Source organism: Solea senegalensis, linkage group LG17, assembly GCF_019176455.1.
Source record: "Solea senegalensis isolate Sse05_10M linkage group LG17, IFAPA_SoseM_1, whole genome shotgun sequence".
Taxonomy (NCBI): Eukaryota; Metazoa; Chordata; class Actinopteri; order Pleuronectiformes; family Soleidae; genus Solea; species Solea senegalensis.
The window spans coordinates 11461014-11487037 of NC_058037.1; the positions used below are offsets into that span (position 1 = coordinate 11461014).

At 42.0% G+C, this 26024-nt stretch overlaps 1 protein-coding gene and 1 long non-coding RNA gene across 2 annotated transcripts; one reads left to right on the plus strand and one right to left on the minus strand.

Moving 5' to 3' along the window:
• Window positions 1–1030: 1030 nt before the first annotated feature.
• On the minus strand, window positions 1031–24715 carry afg1lb (AFG1 like ATPase b). Its single transcript, XM_044048919.1, has 13 exons — window positions 24598–24715; window positions 24070–24386; window positions 20757–20808; window positions 20508–20609; window positions 20135–20262; window positions 16426–16525; window positions 13974–14032; window positions 6929–7011; window positions 5576–5646; window positions 4529–4629; window positions 3570–3710; window positions 2237–2344; window positions 1031–1892 (listed from the first exon to the last, which is right to left on the minus strand). The coding sequence occupies exons 1-13, from the start codon at window positions 24710–24712 to the stop codon at window positions 1752–1754; spliced, it is 1518 nt and encodes a 505-aa protein (XP_043904854.1). The 5' UTR covers window positions 24713–24715; the 3' UTR covers window positions 1031–1751.
• Window positions 2303–24947, plus strand: LOC122783944. Its single transcript, XR_006362120.1, has 4 exons — window positions 2303–2364; window positions 15706–15785; window positions 16410–16561; window positions 23717–24947. It is a non-coding gene; the product is annotated as an uncharacterized LOC122783944 (long non-coding RNA).
• The last annotated feature ends 1077 nt before the right edge of the window (window positions 24948–26024 follow it).

Consider the following 26024-nt stretch of genomic DNA (forward strand, 5'->3'; position numbering starts at 1 on the left):
TTCAACGTACAGGTATGTGTGGACTATTTTTAATCCATCCTCTCTGATGGAGACTATGTCCACCTGTCTAAACCAGGGTTATTCACCCACAGTCACACAGAGTATTGCAGCCATCTGCATGTGTGTGTGTGTGTGTGTGTGTGTGTCCCCACTCAAACGGCGTAATGCTCTGATTAGATCAGGGACCTCAACATAGTGTGAGATTGATTCCTCTTTAATTGAGAGTTATGGTTGGATAGACTTGAGGCTTTGCCTGCAAAGCAAGTATACTTTTCAAAGATCGACATCATGTGCCTGCGGCAGGTCATCCATGAGGCCATTTACTGTCCCTGCCTGTAGAGAATATAGATTTATTCTAGGGACTTTCTTTTGTACCTACTAGGATACATTACTGACATCATAATAGTGTTGGTTAAGATAATGTTGCTGTTGCTGCTGACTTTACATGTTAGGGCGGGCTGGTCCAGGCTAGATTGGTGCACTAGGATGACCTCATCCTTATGTGAAAGCATTGGTTTATAATGAAGCCATTGGTTGCCCTCTGCTGCCACCTACAGGCACACATGATGAAGTAACAGGATTAAATCTCTGCCTATCAAATTATAATTTAAATAAAACAAATCAGAGGCGTTAATGATTTTCCAGGATAATTTTTTAGAAATATTTTCTTATATATTACTCTTTTTTTTGGAAATTGTGGTCGATTTAGGCTATATTTATTTGATATATTCACTCAATATATTGAGGTGAAAATCCTTTAAACAAACATATTATAAAATGTAATGCTGGTACATAACCATAAATGTTTACTTTTATGTTGCATTATCTCTTTTTGCTGATTATTTTACAATAATAACTTTTCCTTAATTTGACCTAATTGTTATTGATCTTTAATCCGCAGCAAAGCAAATCGCTTGTATGTTCAAAACTTGACTTGAAAAATTTTAACAAATGTCACTAGTGTTTCATTTCCTCACATTTTGTGATTATTTGCACATGAATGAAATAACTGAGACACAGTCACATGACATAACGACAAGTACGGCTCATCTTGAACACTTTATTACACTCATTTTAACCCACATTTCCTCTACCAATGCAAACAAAGCACACTGACAGAAATAGCATCTGTTGTCAAACCACCTACAGGAAAAGCTCTACATAAGATACAAGTCTGAACATAGCGGTCCCCAAAAACAGAATTCTTAATTAAATCATTAAAATATGTGCACCAATATCACATACAGCCTGTTAAATTCATGGACATGGTTTAATTCTGAGCTGCACAGAGACTGGTGTACTGATTTTCACATGGACCACCAGATGGCGGTAGACAACTGCCGAGCAGAACAGTTGACTGTCTCACTCTCCCTGATAAAACAGATTTCACACATGTTAGAGAGCTTTCCTTGCTGTGGTATTAATAATAAATAAATCATAAGGAGACGAGGAGTGAACCCTTCACAGTGTAGGATCTAAGAGCAAAAAAGACATAAAGTCACTTCCCAAAGTAAACATTTACATAGTTATATATTAACACTGATATCAGGCCTTTCCCCTAGATGTATTTGAGTAAATTACTGCTTATTCCTGAAACCATTTAGCGTCGGCTGCCCAAAATAGACTTGATCTTTTCTGTTTCTGCTAAACAGGAGCTTTTGCTTGTGCAGCGTCAGTAGTTAGTGAGGTACACATATTGTTCGGAGGTATATAATTATCCTGGCAGGCGGGATTAGATGTTAGATAGGTGTTCATGTGTGTTCGGAGCCGTGACGGCGGTCTCCCGCCTTCCAGTACGGCTCGGTTTGCATCTCTGTCAGTCTGGACACCGTCCTCTGGAAGGCAAAGATCTCCTCCTCGGCCGTGAACAGAGTCAGACGCTGGGCTGCCTCCTGAAAATAAAGATGCCAGAACCATGACGAGCAGCTAACGCACACCACCGACTGTAACCGAAATGCATGGCTTGTGATCAAAAGAGTAGACCAGCCTTCACATCAATTTCTTGCATTTAGAAAAGTTGGAAAAAAATGTGAGGGAAAAAAGCTTGAATCAGATTACGAGCTGTAAATAATAATGAAGGAGCAAAAGGAACAAATAACTGCTGTTAAAACAACTTAAATGACAAAAAAAAGACTTTGTAGATGTTGTGACTTTCCATTAGTTGTTCCTTTAAACAGGAGATGCTGGTTTTTCCAGATGTTTTACTGTAGCACATGTGATTTTCTTTTTTTTTTACCCCACTGAGGCCCAGGTCATCCAGCAGCTGTCGGTCCTTCTCATCTTCCCCTCCAGAATGGACAAACAGCCGGTGTAAAGGAGCTGCGGCCAGCAGCACCACTCTCACCTGGGACAGATCACATCAGGGTAACTTACTTTATTATTCATGTTTAAGTCTCCTGTAATCGATATGTATGAAATGAGAGCAGATCGACCATTTATTTATTTATGTATTGCGTCACTGAACCGTGCTTATATTGCTCGTCCATTTGAGGAAATCTATCGCTTTCCTGAAATGATTTAGGAGCATACTGACTTTATTTAATGTGACCGAATGTCTGTCCAACTTAAGACTGACACAGAGCTGAATGTGTGGTGTGCAGGGATGATCTACAATGACAGTTTCAGTAATAATATGACAGCAATAATATTGGTCAATCTAAATATTAACACAGAAGACAAGATACAGTATGTGACAAATTAATATGATCACATACTTCAAGCTGCCATAATCTTCTTTTATGTTGTATTTATCTCCCCCATTCCTTCAAACAATGACATAAAATGATCTCTTACGGTTCCAAAATATTGTGGAAATACTTAAAAACTGATTCAAAAATATATACAACATTCAAATCTGCCTGTTTTGGACTGGAAGGAAATCGGAGAAACCAAAGAAACCCCCCCACACACAGAGGCTGTAATAGCATATATCCTAATAAACATTAATGTACACCATACCATATCATACCATGCAGCACTTTTCCAATTTTTTTTTTTACTGACCCTCAGTTAAGCATCACTCAGAACGCAAAGTAAATCAAGCGCTCCCTAAACTGGCCTGCACATGCCAAACTCAACACAGTTGCTGCTGGTCACTGGACCATGCAGCTCCAAGCTTCCTGGATGAAAATCCAGTTGAGTAATACTAGGTTTAAAGACACACATAGAACACATCACTACCCACGTGGAGTGAAATTGGACTTGAAACTGTCCTGGACAAAAATGATGGTACCCTGAAACTTAATATTTTGTTGCACAACCTTTTGAGTCAGGTGATTCCTTGTTCTTTTTTTATGTATTTTTTACTTTTGTCCATTTTCTCCACACGTGTACGTACCGTGGAAGGAAAAATCCTGGCACGAGGAAAGAGCTTTCTCTCTTTCTCTCTCTGTATGTGTGTGTGAATGTGTAAGACAGAGGAGCATCGTGGGGGAGAGAGAGAAGCTGCATTGTTTTGGAAATCGCAGTTACGCACTGGTGCTTTTAGCGTAATTAAGCAATATTTCCAAATTGGGCAAATAAACGGTCAGTATATGTACGTTCTTGCCCTTGTTTGGTCAGCTGAATACCTTTTTGTCGTAGAAGTTGTCGATGAGGGTGGTGAAGCGTCTGACCTGGTCCTTCAGCGTCAGCGTCAGCACCGGGACGTGGCGAATGAAGACCGTGTCAAAGAGCCGAGCTATTTCGAGGTAGTCACTGGCGCCGAGGGGCTTGAATACAACAAGTGAGCAAAGTAAAGTCAGGTGTGAGATTTGAAACTACGGCGGCAGCACATCACACAATGGTTCTGGCGTAACACAGGGCTGCTTCATAAACACACATGGACACATGCACTGTGAATGTTACGGTCTCGGCAATTATTCTGATAAAATGCCAACAGCACAATGAGGGCACCTTGTGCAAAGGATTCAGGCTGATGTCATTTTAGTCCCTGTCCTTGGTTCTTTGCCATTCAGCATGATTGCACTCAAAAGTGAACATATGTCAAGAGAAGCCTTGAGACTCTGATGCCTGCAAAAGCTCACGGCTGCTCATCAAACCTGAGACTTTACACTCACTGTAGATTACTGTACCATGTTTCTTTTTTCTTCTTTTTTGAAGGCACAGTGGGCTCAACTATTCACAAAATTGTCAATAGACTTTGCTTTTTGACATTGAGCGGTAAATGGGAACGAGATGGAGGGGAAGGAGATTCAGTTTGAGAGCAAAGGCTTGGACAATGAGTATGCAGAGGAGGGGAGAAACACAGCGTAAGGGTAATAAAAAGAAGCAAGGAGAGGTGCTTTGATTTTGAGCAGTTTTGATTAGTGGTGAGTGGATTGTGTGTGTGTGTGTGTGTGAGTGAGATAGAATAGAATAGAATAGAATAGAGTGGGCCCTGCTGTTTTCAGGTAATCCAAAATTCTTACTTAAAGATTGTGATTATCTAGTACTATCATTACGAGTATGTGCTGCTGTGTACTGTATGCTGTGAAACAGCCGTTTTAATCACAGAACAAAACAAATCTAACTAAGATAAATCACTCACTTGGCCACACAGTTCGTCAAAAGTACAGTCGGCGATCGAGCCGCAGGTCTTGTTCAGAGTCACATCTCTGCCCAGCACTGAGAGCATCCGAGGACCTGTAACTATGGAAACACAAACATCCAAGAATAGTAGTGATGGTCAGTTAGACCGTGGCACCTTCGCGTCACATTCACAATTGAATCATTACCACATTAAAAAGGAATCTATCAAGGAAGGAAAAGCATATGTTAATTCTAGATCAACCTATGTTAAATCCTCATTTTCATCAACTCTCTATTAACTTAAGCTACAGTAGCAAAAGTGAGAATATATAAAAAGGGGGACTGTGTGAAACTTCACACAGTATTTTGTGCGTTTTCATGCAGAATAACAGACAAATAAAAGACGGCAGAGAAGCAGCTTTTTGGCAGATGGTCAACAGCTGCAGAACATCACGTAACATGGCCATCCCAAACACCACTCCAGGCTGGTTACAGGTGGTGTCATTTTGTTGGAAATGTTTTCTTGGCACAATCTGGGTCCATCAGCCTGTCTCAGTATTGTTTCAGATCAAGTATAACATCACTTCATGGACACACTTAACCATCGGCTAATGATCACGTCCAGTGTCGCTCAGCGAGAGTCAAACTCCTTAGTCAACAGATGAAACGCCTTCAGAATGTTGGTGTTTGGCACTTTTTGATGACATATTATTGAGAGAAAGACAAAAACATTCTGTATAGTAATAATATTCATATTTAACTTATAATTGGGGGACCAGGTGCTTTGCTTAGGAGTACCCCAGCCCTTCACCCGGCAACTCCAACTACAAGCCCAATTCCCTTCCACTTGGCCATGGGTTGCCCCATTATAAATAAACAATAAGAAAACTTGATGTGGAGAATGTGGAGACCAAAACTTAAATACATAATTTGTAAAAGTGTTTGAAAGCCTATAAAAACAACCTTTGTTTTTAAAACTTAATTGGAAAGGGATTGCTATGGGGACACGCGAGTAATGTCTCTGTATGTAAAATTTCCTCCTATTTTTTCCTTTTACTTCCCTTACCACTCTTTTGTGTTGAAGCCAGCTCCTTAAACAGTTCATCCAGGAAAACCTCCGCACCAGGCTCCTCTGCACTACACAACACACACACACACATGCACATGTACAGGCGGGGAGAGGAGAGAATAGGATATGAAATTAATAATAGTGAAGTGGTCACATCAAACGGTGACATCAAGAAGAGCTCAGCAGGAGGAGGAGGTATCGTACTTAGCTTTTCACTCCATCAGTGAAAAACCCCCCGAATGTTAGCCTCTGCACGCAAGCATTAGCCCGTGAATACACATCAAAATCAGATTTTAAAGAGTGTGTTTGTTTGCTTGTGTTTTAACTCCAGGTAAAAGGGTGTGATGTGCTCTATTTACATTCAGTGAAAAGATGAAAGCACTCAAAAGCTCCAACACACCAATGAGCAGCAGCAGCAGCAGCAGCAGCAGCAGCAGCAGGGTCAATCAGGCTGCTGCCGCCTGTGTGTGTGTGTCGCAAATAGAGAGAATGCAATGAAGGAAATAGAAAACTAGCTTTTAAAGCTCCTCCATTTTCACATGTTCTATTAATTCACCTCTCTTTTCTTTTCATGGACATCTTAATATGAAGTAGGCTCTTTTCATCAATCTTCCAGCATCATTCTCCACATTTATCCATGTCGTTACCTTCTCTTTTCTGTCCTTAGAAAAATCAAACTGGATGATGTACACAAACATTTCCTCTGTGTGTGTGTTGTGGATGCATATTAAAATTGACTCTTTGTCAGATACACAACCTCGGAAATGGATTGGTTAGCAAACAGGAAGAAATGGGCCATTTTTGTGTGTTGTGTGTGTGTGTGTGTGTGTGTATGTGTGTGTGTGTGTGTGTGTGTGTGTGTGTGTGTGTGTGTGTGTGTGCATACCGGTCGTACTGTTTCTGTCTTACTTGCTTGGTAGGGATGGGTCAATAAAAACTAACTTTTTTTTTTATTTTATTTTTTTTTTTAAATATGATAAGTTTGTATCGGTATTTGTATCAAAGACTGCAGAAAAAGTTACGTTGTGGGGCTGTTTGTTTTTTCTTTATAAGAACAGAACGTTATGTCTTTGAAGCGACTGGTAAATGCATCAGCATAAGTGTATTTCTAACAATGTAGTGGTTTAAAAGATATAAAACTGCTATATATACATATATACTTACTTAGGTATTGGTAGAGTAGATGGTCAAGGCTGTGATATTATAACGGTATTATAGTTACATTACATTACATGTCATTTAGCAGACGCTTTTATCCAAAGCGACTTACAATAAGTGCATTTAAACATTTGGGTACAAATAAGAGCTAGAAGAAAGTAAGAGCTTCAAGTAAACCAAACTATGACTTACAGGTAATACAGTTTCCCCGATGTAGCCTTGTCCAGCCTCCTGTAGTCAATCCCACCATTTAGGCTGACGGTGTGGCAATACTCCTGCGTGCACACGCACATAAACACACAAAGAGTTATGTCAAATAAGGGAAGAGAGAGTCTTTAAAACCCATATGTAAAACTTATTCTTAGTTAGTTGTGGCTTGAATTCTTTCATTTCAAATAGTATACTTTTAAATGCTGTGGGAAATTTGTCTCAGGGCAGAAGTCAAACGTCTACTCTCATCTGACAGCTCCAGGATTTTGTGCCACTTTTTTTTTATGGTTTATTGAGATGATCTATTGTTCCTGTGGCTGTTCAAAGTTCAGACTTTTCTGGATAGTGTAAAACGTCAACAGGATTCATGTCAGGGAGTACAGTGCAAACTATAATCATCTCTGCCGTTTCCATCAAAGAAAAGAAAAGAATTGCATATCATCCCGTCCAAGGCAGCGCCGAGCTGACTGAGTATTTGAACGACAGCTCCAGTAAATTATGAAATCAGTGAATTTCTGCCACTGGCCCTCTTAAGCTGCAGGATAATTAGTAATCATCACAAAGCAAGGGGACGGAAATACTCTATTCTTCTCCGCTGTCAACTTTTTATCTCCGTGTCCGCTCACACAAACGGGGTTCCCACTCTGAGCCAATTGGCTGAATCAGGCTTAATAACAACCTGACAAACTCGCCCTTCCCCACGCACAAAAGGGAGGTGTCATTTCATCAACCTACTGTGACCCCAGCAACGGGTAAATAGTCCCTCCAAAAAAGAAAAAGGAAAAAAAAAAAAAAGAAAAACTTGTCACTATCGCCGCCACATCATTAGAGTCTCAGTTTGTCTTTTTCCCCCTGCCATCTTCTACTCCCTCCTTTTGTGAGGCGTCTCTACCTACGGCAGAGACTGCTGATGCGTTTCTTGACGGAGGAGCGAGGTACAAATAAGAGAGGGGACAAGAAAGTGGAATGGAAACACAATCAGCGATGATGATTCCATTGGTTATTTATAATCAGATGAAACTGAGGCCTCGCAGGTCATTACTTGATTATCCGTCTTGAGGGGATTGTCAAGTTCTCACTCCTCCGAGATTTCATCCGCCCACACATTGTGGTCCTCCACCCCCCAGCCCCCCTCCCCCTCCCCCTCCCACAGACTCCAAACCCAGACTGTCTACTTTGCAACTAATAGTCTTATCTTCCCGTCACTCTACCTTTAGCTTATTGTGTCCAAAGGAGCGACAAACTTCACTAAAGCTCCAGCGCTTTGTCTCGTTTTATGCACTTTATCAGTCAGTTCACTGATTGAAAAACTGGTCTTTTCATTAAATGAATTGCTTCGTATCTTCATAGATTTCCAACTCCTCAATTGTCTTTGGAAGAGATCACAGGCATGTTGAACTCAAATTCAAAAACTGTCTGCATATCAATTTGACTCTCATTGTCTCTGTATGTCCAAGACTTCTGTGATGAAACGTCTTCAAATGGCGGCCCATGGGCCACATGCGGTCCACAGCCAACTTCATAGTGGCCCAGCCTGTGGTTCCACCGGAAATAAGTGAAGAAATAACGAGAGTAACACCCTCAAAGATTCCTACAACACTTCCTACAGGAGGTCGGATTGGTTTGATAGCAGTGTTTCGTATTCTGTTAAAGGCACTAAGAGATGTTTGTGGGTCGTATATGACAAAATATGTCCACATGATGTTGATAATATTGTGCACCTTTTTGATTTTATGCACTTTAGGTTGCACCCGAGTCAAATATGACAAACACGATGAGGTGTACGAAGGGCAGGTATGACCAAAATAATTGTATTACTTGTTATTTTATTATTTTTATATGCACTTTTTGAATTTGAATTACTGGCTGCAGAACATATCTGGCCCAGCTAAATTGTCCTGATTTAGCCCTTTAAGTTTGCGACTTCAGGACATTTAAGAAGGAGAAATGACACATGGTTACACATGGATTCTGCACCTTTGGAAAAAGTTCACACATTTATGTTTCTCAAACATGACGTTTCCTTTCTTTCTTACCTTGACAGTACAACATTACACAGAGATCCTTCACAGGCATCTATGTTGTTCAGACAAACAAATTAATAGGCGTAACCGCAACGCCACGATGATGGCATTTCCTTCCAATATTTTATACATCTATTCTGTGCTTTACAAACACGACAAACGTTCATCATTGGGCACGCCTTATTATCGGTTATTTGTGCCCGAGGTGTGAAAATGAGTCCAGTGTGTAGCAGACACAAGCGAGAGAGAGCAAGATGACAGACATGAGAATCAGAGTCTCTACAAAAGAAAGTCATCCAAACACATGTAGCTCCAATCGTGCCATTGTCCCAGCTGTCCACTGCTCTCTCTGGACAGCCGTTTAGCATAAAAACAGAGTGGCTTTTTTTTTTTTTCTGAGTCGCTGCCTCTACTCCCCTCTGCGCCCGCTCCCTCTATGACATATCTTCCTCTGTCCTTTACTCCTCAAAAAGTTGCTTTTGAGTTTTTCAAAGAGCGCGGTGCCATTGAGCGGCAACAAAAGCCAAGGATAGCTGACTATTGGGCCCTGATGAGGTCCACTCCCTCATTACCCGGCAGCAGAAAACATTTGATGCTTTTTTTGTTTGGCCTGGAGAATTGACCAGGCCTCAAAGAAATGCAGGGTGGGAAGGCTGAAAAAGAGATGAAGGGGGAGAGAAAGAGAGAGAAAGAGGGAGAGGGGAGAGGTTGTCGTTCATTCAACCATGTGTGTCTTACAGCCTTGTGTGGAGGGACTGAAGAAAAGAGGGATAGAGGGGTCGAGAGAGTGAGAGAGAGAGAGAGAGCGAGAGAGAGTCGGGGGAGAAAAGAGAGAAAGCTTAAAACACACTGCCTTTATGCTGGCAAGTTCTGGACGACTCTTCTGACATCAAAGTGTTTTCACTAACTGGGGAGTGTGTATGTGCATGTGTGTGTGTGTGTGTGTGTGTGTGTGTGTGTGTGGGGATGTATCTGGTGATCTTATTCATTCTTGGGCAGTCAGGGGTTCACGTGACAATGTGAACACCCTAATTACACCTAATGATCTATTCCCTTAAAGTGTGACCGCCTTGGGCCAGCCATGGTTTGTTCTGCAGGGTCGTTCTCACAACCTCCCCCTGCCACGGCTGCTCCTCTTGGGGAAACATCTTTTGAGCTGGAGGCCCCACCGTCCGTGATCCAGGACCCCGTTGGACCCCCCCACCCACCCTCCACCCAGCCCTTGAGCTGTGTCGAGGCCCAAAACCGAGGACGGAGGCCGTGCTTCCTGCACCTGGCCAACAGAGGCACCACATGCTGGAGCCACACAGCTAAGCAGCACAACACTGCAGCACTGAGTGCTCTGAACTTGCTTCAACACTAGACCAGGACCATTTTTTTTTATCATACTTCAACACCACCAATCTGCTGTACAATCACACTATCAAATTTAAAAGTAGCACAAACAAGAATCCTGGAGCAATTTATCTGATTGCGCATCGTCTCCTCTGGTGCCACAAAAGACTACACGCAACAACTAAAAGACAAAAGACTACGTTTCGCCACATATGCAGAAGTATACTGCAAATATGGAACAATATTTCAGATTCTACAAGGATAGGATCAGTAAGAAAAGAAAACCACAAAATGGGACATTTGGATCATTAGATTCTGTGAACACTGTGCTCTTTGTTTAGTTACCATCAAGTGTAATTGTACTTTAACATGTTTGACATCAATTAATTAACAGAGTAATCAATTCATAGTGAAAAGAAATCACTAATGTCTGACACGTCATCTAAATGAAGGTATGTATGCACAGTTCCACAAGTCAGCCTCCAAATCATCATAAATAATAATCTCTTTTAATAATACCATCTAAAACTCTGCTCCTCTTCAGCTTCATGAGGCTACAGAAGAGGCAGAGAGCACACAAAGGATAGAAAAGATGTTCTAAACGACAGTGAAGTTCATGACTGTGGTTTCTTTATATTAATGATAACTTTAGGTTGCAGGGAAAAAAAGTGTGTATGTGCAAGTTACCCACATCTGTATGTGGACACACACACATAATAATACAAGAGGGAAAAATGGATGGGCTGCATGAAATAACAAGCCAAGGTAACCAAATCAATAAAAACTTGGACAACAAATACAGAGCCGGAATGAATGAGTTGAGAAAGGAGAAAAAAAAACAAAAAACGAGTTTTCATTTATTAATCGTTCAGTGTTTTAGAAAGAGGAGATACTGATACAAAAGAAGTGAGGTATGCCCCCGAGGCCACAGTAAGTGGCGCTGCCCTGCCATTACATGCTCTGGAGGACAAGGACAGTCATCAAATATCAACATCCATTTGATTCAATCTGGGTTTGAAATGGCAGACAGCCAGCTCTTCACAAGCAGTCCTTTTTTTTCCTCTTTACCAAGGTCTTCACCAGAGGACCACATACCTCTCATTCCTCAGTTTGTCCTTTCGCAATCATCCTGTTTTTATTTATTTTTGCCCCTCATCAGTAAGTGCAATGCACACAACAATTATAGCATATATGGCGATACAAAAAAAAAGAAGAAGCAGAGTGGATTTAAACACACCACCACCCCTATCACCACCAACACCACCACCACACCCCAGACCCTCCTACAGCAATGTGCACAACTGCAATCGAACAAGCAGAGGGAAAATAAAGTCACTATTCTGTTACCAAAATACATAGACCTGACCTTGGGTGAGTAAAGCCAGTGAGCAGAAAAGGATAGTGACGGAATAAAGAGCGGGGATAGAGGGGTAGAGAGAGGATGGCTGATGAAAAGTGAAGTGGAGAGAGAGGACAGTTTCTGAGAAAGAAAGAGTGTCTTAGTTACAATACTGGCAGTGTCCATTAAAAAAGCCCTTAAACCCTGTATTTTACAGACTGCTGAGCTTTGCCATGGCTACAACAAAAAAAAAAGCCTAAACAACTGAATAGAGTCCATGCTGGAGTCTAGAGAGATGCTAAAAAGCACAAGAAATTACGTATGACTCACTGAAAATGAATGAAACTAGTAAACATACCTAAAAGCTTTTTTTGAAGTACAGTATGATGTCCATGCCAGGCGAGTGAACTGCTTAAAATTCACCGTTAGTGTTCTGATTTCTTATTTTTAAGATTAGGAAACGGGCTTATTTGAGGACGATTGGTCGGGGTCCCTACTAATCAGAAGTCAATGGTTAAATAAAGACCTCAACTCAGGCAGCCAGAGGGAATGGATTAACCTCTAATGCTCTGGCTCAGGTGATAGGGAGGAGAGGTCAGAGGCTACTTTTACTTTTTAACACCCTCATTCACTCGCTATAGAAACACACTCAGGCCTGTGCACATGGGAGTGAGCTGTGTCAGGTGGGACAACACACCCACTGGTCCCTGCAAGCATTAATTCAATATATTAAGGGTCAGCTAGTTAGCAGTGTGACCCCGCTAGAACACGCTTCAACTTTACAGAGCAGGCCACTATAGAGACGACACCGCACCCCCCAAAAAAACCCGCGACCCCAAAAACCAGATGGCCTCACAAAGGGGAACATGGGACCCTGAAAGAGAGGAGGTAGTGCAGGGCAGAGAGGGACAACAGGCATTCAGGACCTTGATGAGGGTGGATTAGAGAGGGCAAGGGTGCTGCTGGGAGAGTGGGTGGGGAGCAGGATGACTCCAAGGCTTCCCCTGTTGTGGAGCATTTAAAAATAGTGTGTTTGAAGCTGCAGTGAAACTCTGACGGCCCAAAACGGTCTGTGGCCTGGACACTGTAGCTCAACTGTACTGCCCCTGTTATAATTGTACTGGAATGTCCTCACATCATATTTCATATTTTGTTCATACCATCAAAAACCAGAATGAAGTATGTACAAGTAAGACTGTAAAAGGTTTTGAATCAGACTCAACTGACTGACAATGGTTCAGTCCTAGAGGAGTAAAGATTTAAGGGGCAAATATCTCAGTGTTGTTTCAACATCAATCACATTTTTGACTCGAAATCCTTCATTGTGGTTTGTCAATTTGTTAAATACTGGTGTAGAGAGCAGAAAATGTCATACTGTAAACATACACTCTGCTAAGATGTGATGTGTGATGTGTTCTAAACGGTTAGAAAATGATGCTTTTATGAATCAGTGATATTTAGTGACTGAAACATTTTAATTCAAACCTATCACTATATTTTAGAAATACTAGTATTTGATTTCATTTGCAATCTACGATTAACAGTCAGTCGAGGTTATTAACGATATTAAGATAATATCAAAGGTTTAAAATCAAGCACTGTAGCTGAAGCTTACTGTTCTGTGTCTGAGGAGTCACCGTGGTCAGTGGCCTTTGTTTCTGGTGCTTATTTCCCCCAATAGTGTTAATCTGTTTTCTCATTAAGGGTGGGGGGGGGAAATAAACCAACATTTTGCTTTTAAAGAACAGAAACACTGCAGTGGAAAATGGCTTGTCTTGACTATTCCAACGAAATACCAATCAAAGGTGCAAGAATGCCGCCCTCCTCTGTTGCAAAATGCATGACAACAGATTATCATACAACTATTTATGATTATGATCACTCCAAACACATCAACGATCATCTGAGATGCAGGCGGGATAATGGTGCTACCCTTTTAAATTGCAAAGTAGATTTTTTTTGCAGGAAATGCTAACTGGCACCTCGCTTCTCCCTCCTCTCCCCTTTACTTTTGAAATGCAAGCAGCCTGGGTCAGTCACTCAGCCCGTCCGCCACGTCCCATTCACATTACCTGTGCTCAGTTGCATCTCGCTCCCTCCCTGCCTGCCTTTCTCTTGCTTTCACTCTGCGAGTCTCTCAGTGATCAAAGACAGCTTTGTGACAGTGTGAGGCATCCAGGAAGCAGAAAACATCAAAACCACTGAGGAGCAACTTAAAAAATAGAGACAGACAGAGGCATAGAGGCACACATGCGAGTGTGTGTGTACGTGTGATAAACAAATGAATAAATTAACAAGACAAGAGAGAGAGGGATGACTTTGTCTCTACCTTCAGCACGTCGATGAAAGGTAGGAAGGTATCTCTCTGAAGTCCGTTTTTGTACAGATCTGAAAGAGGAGGGGAGGGCCTGTATTAGAGCTGCTGTTTAGCCTCCTAATAATGTCATTCCCTCGCCACAGATTGGCAAATAAAGTGTCTATTGATGAACTGAAGGATGGGTGGGGGAGACATGACAAAAGCACTGAGACCAGGGGAGAAAAATGGATTTCTCTACCAGCAGCAGCGGCGGCAACATAAAATTCATTACATTCCCAAACAATGGTGGCGAGAGAAAGGACTGTCGCCTTTTCAGCGTGGACAATGTCCACAGCGGCTCGCTGAATAGAGGTTTCAATTAGCTCGGCTGGAACAAATTACATCTGAAGTAGCATCCCTGATAGACAGATAAAACAGATAGGGATTCACGCACAGACACAAAAGGCACACACATACACACATTGATAGTTAATGTCGCTCCAGCTGCGAATGCAAACCAAGTGGTCGGTGGTTGTTGTTGATGTTTGGGCTTAAGCTTATACAGTAGGACCTGACACACAAACAACAACACTCCTACACTGTAATGGACTCTGATGTGTGGGAGATAAGACTATGGTCAGTGTTGGACAGAAGAAAGATTTCTTTTCTACAAACCCCCCTTTTCTTTTTTTCTTTTTTTCTAGCGAACAGTTAGATGAGCGGATCAATTGGACTCTATTGTCTGTGCCTCATAATCCTGACTAAGCATAAAGACTGAAAACAGGCAACGTACAAGGATGACAATATGGTTTTGAGTACTTGAATATTTTGCAGTCATTTGCTGAAGGAACAAGTCATTTAGAGGAACAAGTACAGGGATTTTGCTTTTTGTCTTTATTCTAAAATGAGATTAACAATATTTAACAAAACTATTCTCATACACATGGATTAATGTTTCATTTTCAAAAGACTTTGCCCCCACAACACTGCATCTAAGTGCTCTTAAAATTGCTCAATAAAAATGATTGTTCATTTCAGGTAATTCAAGTAAGCTCTGGTCATTAAAAAAATAACGCATGTGAGGTACGTTTAAGTGTTTCACAACCAAAAGACGCAGTTTTTCCCTCCCACTAATCCTCCTCGATCACATTAAACTCAATCGGTACATAAAACCGGGCCACAAAATTACATTCTCGCTCTAAACACATCTAGTGCTTTTTGATACCAGCATCTCCACATCAATAAAGGTGGGAAATGTATGCCTTTCATGTGTATTTGTCGCTTATGGCTTTCAGTGTTCCATTAACCATGTAATTAATACTAAGTAGGCCCTCTATCAAGTTTTCATGGGTTGGCGCTTTGTTGTTAATAGCTAGTAAATATCAGAGATGCACGTCTTTGTCTACGAGAGCCATCTTGCTGCCATCCACTTCGTACCCACTCAAGGTCTCTGCGACATCAACATCTTACCCGATAAAGAAAAGACACCAGATAGCACATCATGCATTTATCTCCACCTTGATCACCATCTTGCTCATTCTTTTGCAACCTCACTCCACCGGCAGTAAATGCAACATGAAAGCCTGTGTAAAAGGTTGTGTTGTATGCCTAAAGGTGAGCGCGCTGCATCTTAAATGACTAGCCTTTTAATTGTTGTTAATAGGTAATAGCAACTGGGGATCCAAGGCTAAACTGATGCAAAGCAAATGTAATTAATGAATGACGTAGATGTATGCGTCAAATGTGTAATGTTACTGTGTTACAGGTGGACGAGACGATAATGCTGGAGTTCCAGGAATACTACTCATCACTGCAGCAGCAGCAGCAGCAGCAGCAGCAGCAGGAGTACGTACGATCTGTTTGCTGAATAGTTAAGGGCAGCTTCAGGGCTAAAGAATTTTCAGACAATACTGTACTGTTAGTCTTTTTTACTTTTTCTCCGTCCTTCTGAGGGGGGAGCTTTCTATAAAACCTTGGAATCCCAGTTGTCCTTGCAGTAAGTCGCACAAGCTGACAAGGTAGCGGTTACTCGAACAGCAACACTGAGAGCAACATTAAATATGGTGACAATGCCTCCGCAAGAAAGCATACTGTATTTCCCAAAAATACTTTTCAAATCAGATTATTAATTGGAAACAATTTCATGGTACGAGGCAGTAAGCAGGATTTTAAATAAAATCTAATCTCAAAAACCTCAATTAATTGTGAGTGAACCTGCCTTTACTGGTGCTAAAACAATATTGGTTCAATCTTTTAGTGTGACATAATAAAGTACTTTTGCACGTGCACTGTTGGCATGTTAAAGGTTTCACTTTTGCAAGTAACTTTTTAGGTAATATTTAATTCACAGGAAAATATGGTTTAAAAATGACACTATTGGTTTGAAAAATAACTGTATTCTGATTCATAATACGTTTTCCACAATGATAAACATTCACTGAAAGTACATGTACATTATGTCCTCCTCAGACATTGGTCATCCTACCATCAGGAGGTCTGTTGGAGGTGGCCACCACCACCACTCCGGTCTTAAACAGCGTCTCAAACAGCTGCTTCAGGATCATGGCATCAGCAACGTCGGTCACCTGAAGGAAGAAGACCAGAAAAGAAGGAAAAAGCAGGTTCATGCACTGTATACTTATTATTATTTTTTTTTGCCACTCTGCACGTGTGTGTGTGTGCGTGTATGTGCGTCTGAGGTCAAACCATGCTATTATCACTCCATGTTGATTAGTGTCATTCAGGTGTGCTCATTCAATCCTTTGTATGTGGTCACGGCCATTCACACTTGCACACATCCACACACACCTAAACCACTTGAACTGACTGCAAATGGTCACAAAGCACCTTTCTGCCGAACACAAGTAGCGGAGGCAACGCGCCGGACCCGGGCTAATCAACGCAGCAGACATGAGACTGAAATCAAATAAACGCGAGCGGCAAAAACAGGAGGGAGAAAAGAATAATGAAAAATAGAGCAGTGTGGATCCAGACTGGGGTGGCGATGACGGACAAAGCTTTAATCCAAGATGACCATATAAAGGCAAAAAGGTGCGTGTTGCACAGACACAAGGCTTTATTCAGTTACAATACATTGATCCAATTCAAATGCCTTTTTTCTCCATCAACATAATTTCCATGAGTCCACAATTATCAACGGTCAATGACAACAATGAAGCAAGGACGTTTATGAGTCGCTGGCTGTTAAATGAAGAGGTCTGACCTTTCTATTACTAATCCACTGCTCTCTCTTTTGTTCTTATTCTCTCATCTCGCTCTCTTTCACCTCTGCTGTGCTTTTGAACATGTGTGAAGGTAGAAATCATGTTGCCATGTGATGTACACTTGTCAGTGCAGCATATACGGCACAAAGGCCATCAGAATAGCTGCAGAAGACAATTCATTAATTCGGGCCACGCCAGTTCCTAATATTATGTTCAACAGCTTTCTTCTAATATGCCATACCAATCGAATAAAAACGACTTTCCATTGCATATTTAATGCTGTAAAGACTGTATCTGATTTTGACATGGTTGATGATTTAAAAGACCCTTTTTTTTAGCATTTACACAAAGGAAGTCAACATTTTGCAGGAAACCTTCCAAGAGTTAGGATATGGCGAACAAAGGAAGGAAGACTTCTCCATCGTGTATCTGTCCCGCCCTCTCCTCTTACTCCCTCTTACCTATTTCTCTGTATATAACAGGCACTTCTGATGGCCATACCCACAGCATATGCCTCCTTTCATACTCTGGAGAGTCTTCTGCTTTTGCTTATTAGCCCCACTGCCCTTGCCAATACTTGATTAACATTTGTGTTAAAGCCTTGATTTCACTAAGGAGAGGTGGCTAGGGGCATCAAATTAGTGCGCGAGTGCGAGAGCGAATGTGTGTGTGTGTGTATGTAATGAGAAGCAACAGAAAGCCAAAGCTGCGTGTCTCTCTGAAGGGGCCCCCATTTCCTCCGACCGCAGGATTTTATTTTCATTTCAAAAGAATCATTTAAAAATGACCTTTTATACAACCTGGATTTGTTTATTCATGTGCCCTCAACATGGGCATAGTATTAGGGGCAATATTGATTGCTGAATGAGTGAGGGGAGAGGACAGGAGAATGGGTACCCACAGAATGAGAAAGGTGGAGGGGACTGATGTAGCACTTGTGGAGCACAAAAATAATGGTGCAATCTCTGTCAGGCAATGCTGATATTTAAATGAGCATCCAATTACTCAAGCGGCTGTCAGTTTACCGCACGGCACACGGGTGCCAAATTAAACCTCTTTTGATGTTACACCTCTTTATGTACAAACCTATGAGCAATTTCACAGAGGCTGCCCAGTGACTGAGGCCCTGAGACAATGATGCTCAAGCGCTTTCTTCTCACTCTTCTTACTCCCTTCTCACTCTCTTCCCATCTTTCCATCTCCGACCTCTCAATGGCGAGTATTCATTAGGAAAGCCGGGTGGGGGCCGTAAAAGGAGGGAGGGGGGCTACAAATTACTGATAATGGCACGGCGCTAATGAAGAGAATGGAGAAATGTCATTAGCATTTAAGAGGATAAGATCCATCTGACCCGCCGCCGCCAGTCGCTTTCTAGCTCCACTCACTTAAGGAAGCAGAAGAGCGACTGATACCCAGAGCTTCATTTGCATGGCTGAGTGGAGGAGGATGCTGATTGGTATAGACACCCCCCATCGCCCCACACACCCCCCCTCTCCAACTCTCCCAACCTCGCAACCTCTTGTTTATGCATCACAAACAACGTGCACATGTCTTCTTGTTTCCCCTCCATTCACCAGCAGCAACAGTTGACGAGTGAAAACAGCAAAGCAGGCGACGGCAAACAAAACAAATCAATGAGAATGCACAAACAGCGCCGCAGTTTAAAATGTGAAAGCCGGTCGGATGAAAGGGGCAGCTCTTGATCCTCACAGATGCAGAGAGGCAGTGATTAGAGAGAGCAACCGCACCTTCTGTGCCCTCTGACCTGCTGGCATTATCTTTAATGATATCGGTGAGAGGAACCAGGTTTGGGCTGCTGACAGATGCGTTTAGTCATTGATAAGAAAGACAGTGAAAAAAGAATCGAGTGAGCTTCAGGTATGACTCGCTCTAACACCAAGGGGTAAAAAGCTGTGACTAATGGCGGAAGGTGCCTTTTAGATTTATATACTCACTGTACAAAAACTATGAATGACTTGGGTGTGAGGGTTTGGATGAAAAGTAATAACAGAAAAGCATTGACTTAATAGTCTGCTGCATTTTACTTCTGCTGTCAAGTAAATTACTTTTTTTCCCCCGTCTATAAAACGACTCTGAGGGAATGATTTGTTGTGACTGACAGTCACTATATAGGTATACTATATTAAAAAAGGCCACTAGATGTCCCCAGTCTTGCTTTGTGGGAGTAACAAGCATAGAAGCACGGAGCTGTCCAGACATGAAAGACACCAGCTGAAAGAGAACACTGATAGGAAATGTTGTTTAAGCACCAAATACTGCGCTGAGAAGAGACGGTTCTGAAATAAGTAGTTTTTACCTTATTTAACAGAAAAGGGGAAAAATAATTAATAGAATAAAAAAAAAATCAGAAATAAAAGAAAGTGCAATAACCCTTTATTTGGTTGCTCATCCCTGTTCTGTGCGTTCTTGTATATGCCAAAGTCCGGAGCTTTCCTCTGACAAAGGACCATCAGTTGTGTGGCATCATCATAGAATACAATAATATACAATAAGTTTCTGCTATTGGCTTGATTCACACTTCTAAAAAAGATATATTCTAAACATATTAATTATTTATAGTGAAATCAATAATCCCCAAAGGTCTTATCTTTTAAATAAACTATATGTATTTGAAAACACACATTAACCCTGCACAGCTAATCTTCTTAGGGCACAGCATCGACTTCCATTCATTTGGACAGCCTAAACAAATCATTATCCCTAACCATAACCATAACCAGTTAATACCTAACCTTAACCCTAACCTTAACCTAACCACAATCGAAACCTTAGCAACTTAACCAAATCCTCAGAAATTAGATTCGGTCTCATTAGGACCAGGGTTTGGTCCCCATGAGGACTATTGGTCCAGACAAGGCCAGTGTTTTTGCCAGGGGAAAGTCCTAAAGAGGTGACAGATACAAGTACACCCACACACACACACACAGTGCCTGTAACAAACTTGCTCACCTGAAACTCGTCAAAACACAACAGGCAGGTTTCGTTGCCGATCTCCATGGCAACCGGCGATATGGGGTCATAGGTGAACATCTTCCCTAGCGTTCGTTTTGGCAGGCTTTGTTTCCTCCAATGGATCCCTTTAAGAAGCAGACAAATGTCAGGCACATCTTAAAGCACACCTGCATCTGCAACCCCAAACCCGCTGACAATGCCGAGCGAGGCAATCATTTCACCTGTATGCATAATGGTAGACAATTAGCCGTTAGAGTGCTTCAGGACAAACAGAGGGATAAATATAGGAGCTCCAGTGAATGTAGAGTCAGAGAACTTCCACAAAGTCATGAAAGCCAGCCGTCAATAGTTATTGTACAGAAATACTTACTTTTGTGGATGTCCAACATGAAGCCGTTGAAGTGGACTCTCTTTTTATGGGTGTTTCCCACATAGGAATAAAACAAATCCATCAGCATGGTCTTCCCTGTGCCTGAGACGGAAATACATGAATGGAAAAAGTTGTTTTTTAAACTTAGATCTTAATCTTATATACCTTAAAGAGGTTTAGAATCATAGGAAAATGCTAGTTTGAAATGTATTGCTATGATAGAAATACATTTTCTATATGGAATCTTACCAACATCGCCATATATATAGAAGCCTTTGGGTGGTCTTGGATTAGACTTGTCCTTCGAGGGAACAAAAAAGGAAAAATAATTCCTGTGATATGCTTATTTTACATCCTTTAATGTTTGCTCATCATGGAAAACAAAAATGCACAATAGCTGCTCACAAATCACTAGATTAAGTCCTTCTTGAAAACCACGGCACAATATAGCTGGTGACCTAAATAAACTGCGTTATATTCATTACCATATATGACTGAATTATCGTTTAATAAACAAAGTATGCTGAGGCATTAAGCCACCACTACAGTGTGAGGTTTCACATTCTCCAGACTAACCCACTGCAGGGGAGGAAGACAAAGGGGATCTAATCAACAAGACAAGCCAGGGTTCCCACGAAAGAAAAGCATCATCAGAGGAACAATGGGGGGATTTGTCAGACAAAACGGAGAGGACTGGATGAGGCTCCATACAAGATGGAGTGGACTTGTCTGTGCAGTCTGTTTAGCGCTGCTAATTGTGATACGGTACTGTTGCATTGAGGTTTCGCTGGAAGTCATTGTGCTGCCTGCCTCCCATTATCAAAAGACCCTCGCTTCAAAAAACATATTCTGTGTGACCAAGCCGAGAATCTTTGAATACATCCAAATATCTCTTAAGAGGGTCCAGGCCCGGTAAACACATGCATTATCAGTTCAATTATGACATGTACTGATTAGAAACAAATTACAGATCTGTCACATGAGGTTGAACGACAGAGTGGTTGCTGATTCTCCATCTCTGTAACTGGGCAACACCAAATAACTCTGGAATTAACTCTATCCACTATATAGAGTGGATTGTCCTCTTGAAATTTAATTTAGTGTATATATTTTATGGGGACGGTACTCGTTGTCCAGTGCCCTTGGTGTCTACCACACAAGAGGCACTTGACTCTGGAAAATGTAGACAATGGCTGATTGAAAACTAAATGAAAAAACAAACTTGTTATCCATCCTCTCTCTTTGCCCTCTCCCTGCTCCTCCCCTCCCCTCCTCTCTATCCCAGCCGCCCCCTCATTCCCTCCATCCACTGCTTGTGCTATGCTGGAGTGGAATATTGGACGAGCAACAAACCTCTCCTGTCTGCTCTGGCATAACAGCGTGTGACTTCTCTCTGACTTCCCAAGCTGCCCTCAGGCATGATGGGGTAATTGTCAGTGATGGCTGACAGCCATTTTGCTTCGGCAGAATGGAGAAGGACAAGGCTGTCCCTCAGCCACACCGTCTCGCTGAGCTCCGTGGCCTTACTTGACCTCCTGGTGGAGGATATGGCCTGGTACAGTGGAAAGTTCACATGCAGGACTTGGGCTGCCCTGGTTTCAAAGTGGCTTTAGGGAAACCTATAGCCAAAGACGAAAAGACCTCTACCAAAGAGTTAATGAGTTTCAGTTAAGTTTTATTTATAAAACTGTCCTGTCCTGCTGGAGACCTACCGTGTACAGGCGACTCATGATGCAGGTCTGACTTGAAGAGTGCGGCTCCCACTAAACAATGGCCCATTGTTAACCAGCCATCCGCAAAACCATGCTACACTGGGTCAATATTAAGTCAAGTGTACACTCCTCCCAGACTTGGTCAGTTAGTGAGGACAATGGCGGCACTTTCACAGAGAGAACAGACACCAAATGGACAGTGGTATGACCTGATTCAAAACCAGAATAATTGCAGAAGCACTCCAGTCAGTGTGTATGTTTTGCGAGAGCCGGCACAAGAAATAAGGAGCAAAAGGAGAGAGGGGTTGTTGATAGTCTGACACCAAAGTATTTGACAGAGTCCCAAATCAAAAGCAAAAAGGACAAGAATGGCCCAGACAATGGGGATCCCCTCATTACTGCATGGGGATGGTGAGAGAATGAGAGGGGTGCCGGGACGAACTCAGCGGGAGGTCTGCCCTGCTGCCTTCCAAAATCTCTGCCGAACCCATGTGTTAGTGCCAGCTCACCAACAAAAAAAACACTCCCACCACCAAATAGTAGACAGTCAGTGCCCCTGACCTAAAAACAACAACAGCCCCCTACAGTACCGTGTTCCAAAACTCACATCCACAATACACTTCCCAGACCCCTACCCTCCCTTTGACCTGAGCCCCATTGCCACCATCAGCGCTACAACTGAAGTACAGTGCGGCGGACACTGTAAGGTCCCTCCATATGTTGTTAGATGTCAATGGGGCTTTTACAACAGATTGAGAGTCCAGATGCCACTCTGTAAAAGCCTTTAAACAAAACTCTGCTGTCATGCTAATCCTAATCTGTATCCAGAATCACTCCCACTTTAATACCACTCTATTTTTAATTTGCTTTGTGTTTTTTAGTTTAGTAATTGGGACTTTTTGTTAAAAATCCACATTAATGCAAAACAAGATCAAAGGTAAGCTTACTAGGTCAGCCCTGAGCTTTCACTAGTATCACACAATCTTCTTAAATTGATGGATGTTGGTCAGTAGTTGGGTACATTAGCAGCTATTAAAATATTTTTTCTTTTATAACACTCACTCACACATCTTCTACAGCTTTATCCTCCACATGAGGGTCGCAGGGGGCGTGGTGCCAATCCCAGCTGACATAGGAAAGGTGGGGTACACCCTGGACCTTCTTTTCTAATAGTTGTATCTAATCTTAGTCTGCAAACATCTTCAAAACAACATAACAAACTCCATGTGATGATGAAAGCTGTGGGGAAAAAAAATTAGTAAGTGGTCCTTTGAATGTTTAAAGACCAAGATGGTGGTTGTGGTTATAAGGGAATGTGTTTTAGTATTTGACTTACAATTTTCCATGTTTGAAAATATGTCATCTAGTAGTTTCACAAAATTATTTCTGCACTTACTTACTATCATATATTATGACCGTGTTTCCCATCCTTTTTTAATTGAGAGACCCACTTTTTAAACATGCGACTTAATTAAAAATTTGACTTTTTTTTTACAGGCTCCTATCTCTTGTAATGAGGAGTGAACTGCACATGAGACCTGGACAGGAAGTATGTCACCTCTCAGCAAATGTAAACAGCACAGAACTTTTACACTTTTATATTGTTACTGCAGACACACGTGCCTGATGAGGCATCACAGACTACAAGATTTGTCAAAACAACTGAAGCCAACTGATTGCATCAAACTCTCGCAAGAACGACCATGTCTACAAGAACGACAGTTTTGATATTCCCGCTGCTTCCTGTCGTCTCCGTCTTCTGACGTTAAATCCTGTGTCCCACCTCCTTTTTTTCCATTGGCTGTTGAACACATGTGTTTGTAGTTGGGTTTGTAGAACACAACACATACCTCTGTTACCTCAGCAACCAGTTCACCACCTCCGTTTCCAGCTGTGGTATCGTGGGCCTCTTCATCCCTCTGAGGTTTACTGTTGTCATCCTTTGTGTGCGGTTTTGGAGGAGGTGAGCTCAGGTACTTGCTGTTACTGTACATATTCAGGATATGTTGCAGCTGAGTCAGCCGCTGGAGGACGTATCGCTGCTGAGCATCTTCCCTCAGGGAGCCACAGCGGACGAGGCGGTCATAGTGCTCAATCACATCTGCAGCTGAGGACTCAGAGGAGCAGGATGGTGTGAATGAACTGCACGTCCTCCAACTGGTGTAACCTTGAAGCATGTCAACAAAAGACACGTGTGGATCCACATAAATTAAATCATACACCAAAATAAATGGTACTTTTATTATTATTAGCTAAAAATGCTACTTTAATACAGGGGTTATTGGTGTAGGCAGCATAGTTATCAAACCTGTGTTACAACACGTTGTGACAGCGCAAATTATACACCATTGTCCACAATATGTCAGAAAGACGCTTACCTTTTCCCCTGTAACTAGAAGACAGCCGACAAATGTTCGTTGAGGTAAAAACTGTGTCTCTAACAAATATATTCACTGAGCATCTGACAGCTGCAGTCGCGGAGCAAGCCGCCATGTTGATTCAAAACGCGGAAGCTTTATTGAGTTGCCTTGACACTTACAGTACAGGCTGGGTACAGGAATGCATGTGTTTTAAAGGTCCAGCGTGAATTCGTAGCCTCCGATTAGGTTGTTAAGGGGAAAGTTACGGGAAACTTGACTTACTCAGCTGCTCCGTTTGTTTTACTTCTTACCACTGTGACCGTGCATTTTAGGCATTTGAAATAAACTTTAATGTTGTCTGCCCCTGCCCCTACCACGTTTATTAGGTGCCTGCAGCCGCAAGGCATTCTAGTCAGAACTCCCTAGAGTTCTCACTAGATTGCATTGCGTTGCAAGCATCTATTGATATTCCTACGCGTTTATTCTGCTTGATATTCCGCTTCCGCCAAAAGTTCGGCTCGCTTCTCCTCCCGCAGCTTTGAGAAACCCCCAACACAAGTTATATCAAAACGTGCGCCTTGACCGGGATCGCTATGCTATGATTTTTCTAAGACTTTCGCGTAACCATGGCGACAAAAATCACAAAAAACAGGCCAAAAATTAACATTGAAGTGGATGGGAAACCGAAAAAAACCAAGCCCGCTTTGGAGCATCACAGCGTCGTCATACTTTAACGTAGAAATGTGGTTGGAACTTTAAACGGGTCACAAGACTTGGGACTTTTCTGACCTAAGTCGAAGTTTTGATACATGTTACGGTTTTTAAACAATCGCAGTTTACGTTTTGTACTTTTTTTCGACGCTTTCTGATTTTATAATGATTGTGTGAGTGGTTTGTGAAGTGTGTGGGCGGATCGCTAGAGTGGCCCACTCTAGCGAGATCCAGCAAAATAATCACCAAAAATCTCTAAACAAACTCCTCTCCTGCCCACAATTTCCAACCTACACTGATAATTTTTACATCAAAACGTTGCCATGGGCGTCGTCTAACCCTGTGTGCGTTTTCATGTTCATATGACTTGTAGTTTTTCTTAAAATCACCTCAAAGCGCAGACAACTCCGGTCACACTCTCCATTGACTCCCATGTTAAAATGTCTGCTTTTGAGTTCTGGAAAAATCAAGACGAGGGTGATTTTAAAACTGTGATTTCTCTGTCAATTCTTGCCCGTTTGTCACAAATTTAAATGTGGGAGTTGCCGAAAGCCTCCTGACGCTCACAAACCAAAAATTTTATCTCTATCATCAACCGTTCTTGAAATATGACAACTTAAAAACATGCTGTTTTCTCTGATTTCTCTGCTGGTTTTGGAGAGATAGAGACAGTCGTGTGTTTGCGTGTGTGTGTGTGCGTGTGTGTAAGGAGCAGAGGGGACTTTGGGAGGGGC

What these genes read in the sequence shown, in the direction of transcription:
- afg1lb (XM_044048919.1), bottom strand. Translation starts at nt 24,712, where the DNA reads ATGGCGGCTTGCTCCGCGACTGCAGCTGTCAGATGCTCAGTGAATATA. An exon ending in TTCTAGTTACAGGGGAAAAG is followed by an intron (nt 24,387 to 24,597) that starts GTAAGCGTCTTT and finishes ACATGCTTCAAG; the next exon opens with GTTACACCAGTTGGAGGACG. An exon ending in ATGACCTGGGCCTCAGTGGG is followed by an intron (nt 1,893 to 2,236) that starts GTAAAAAAAAAA and finishes CTTTATTTTCAG; the next exon opens with GAGGCAGCCCAGCGTCTGAC.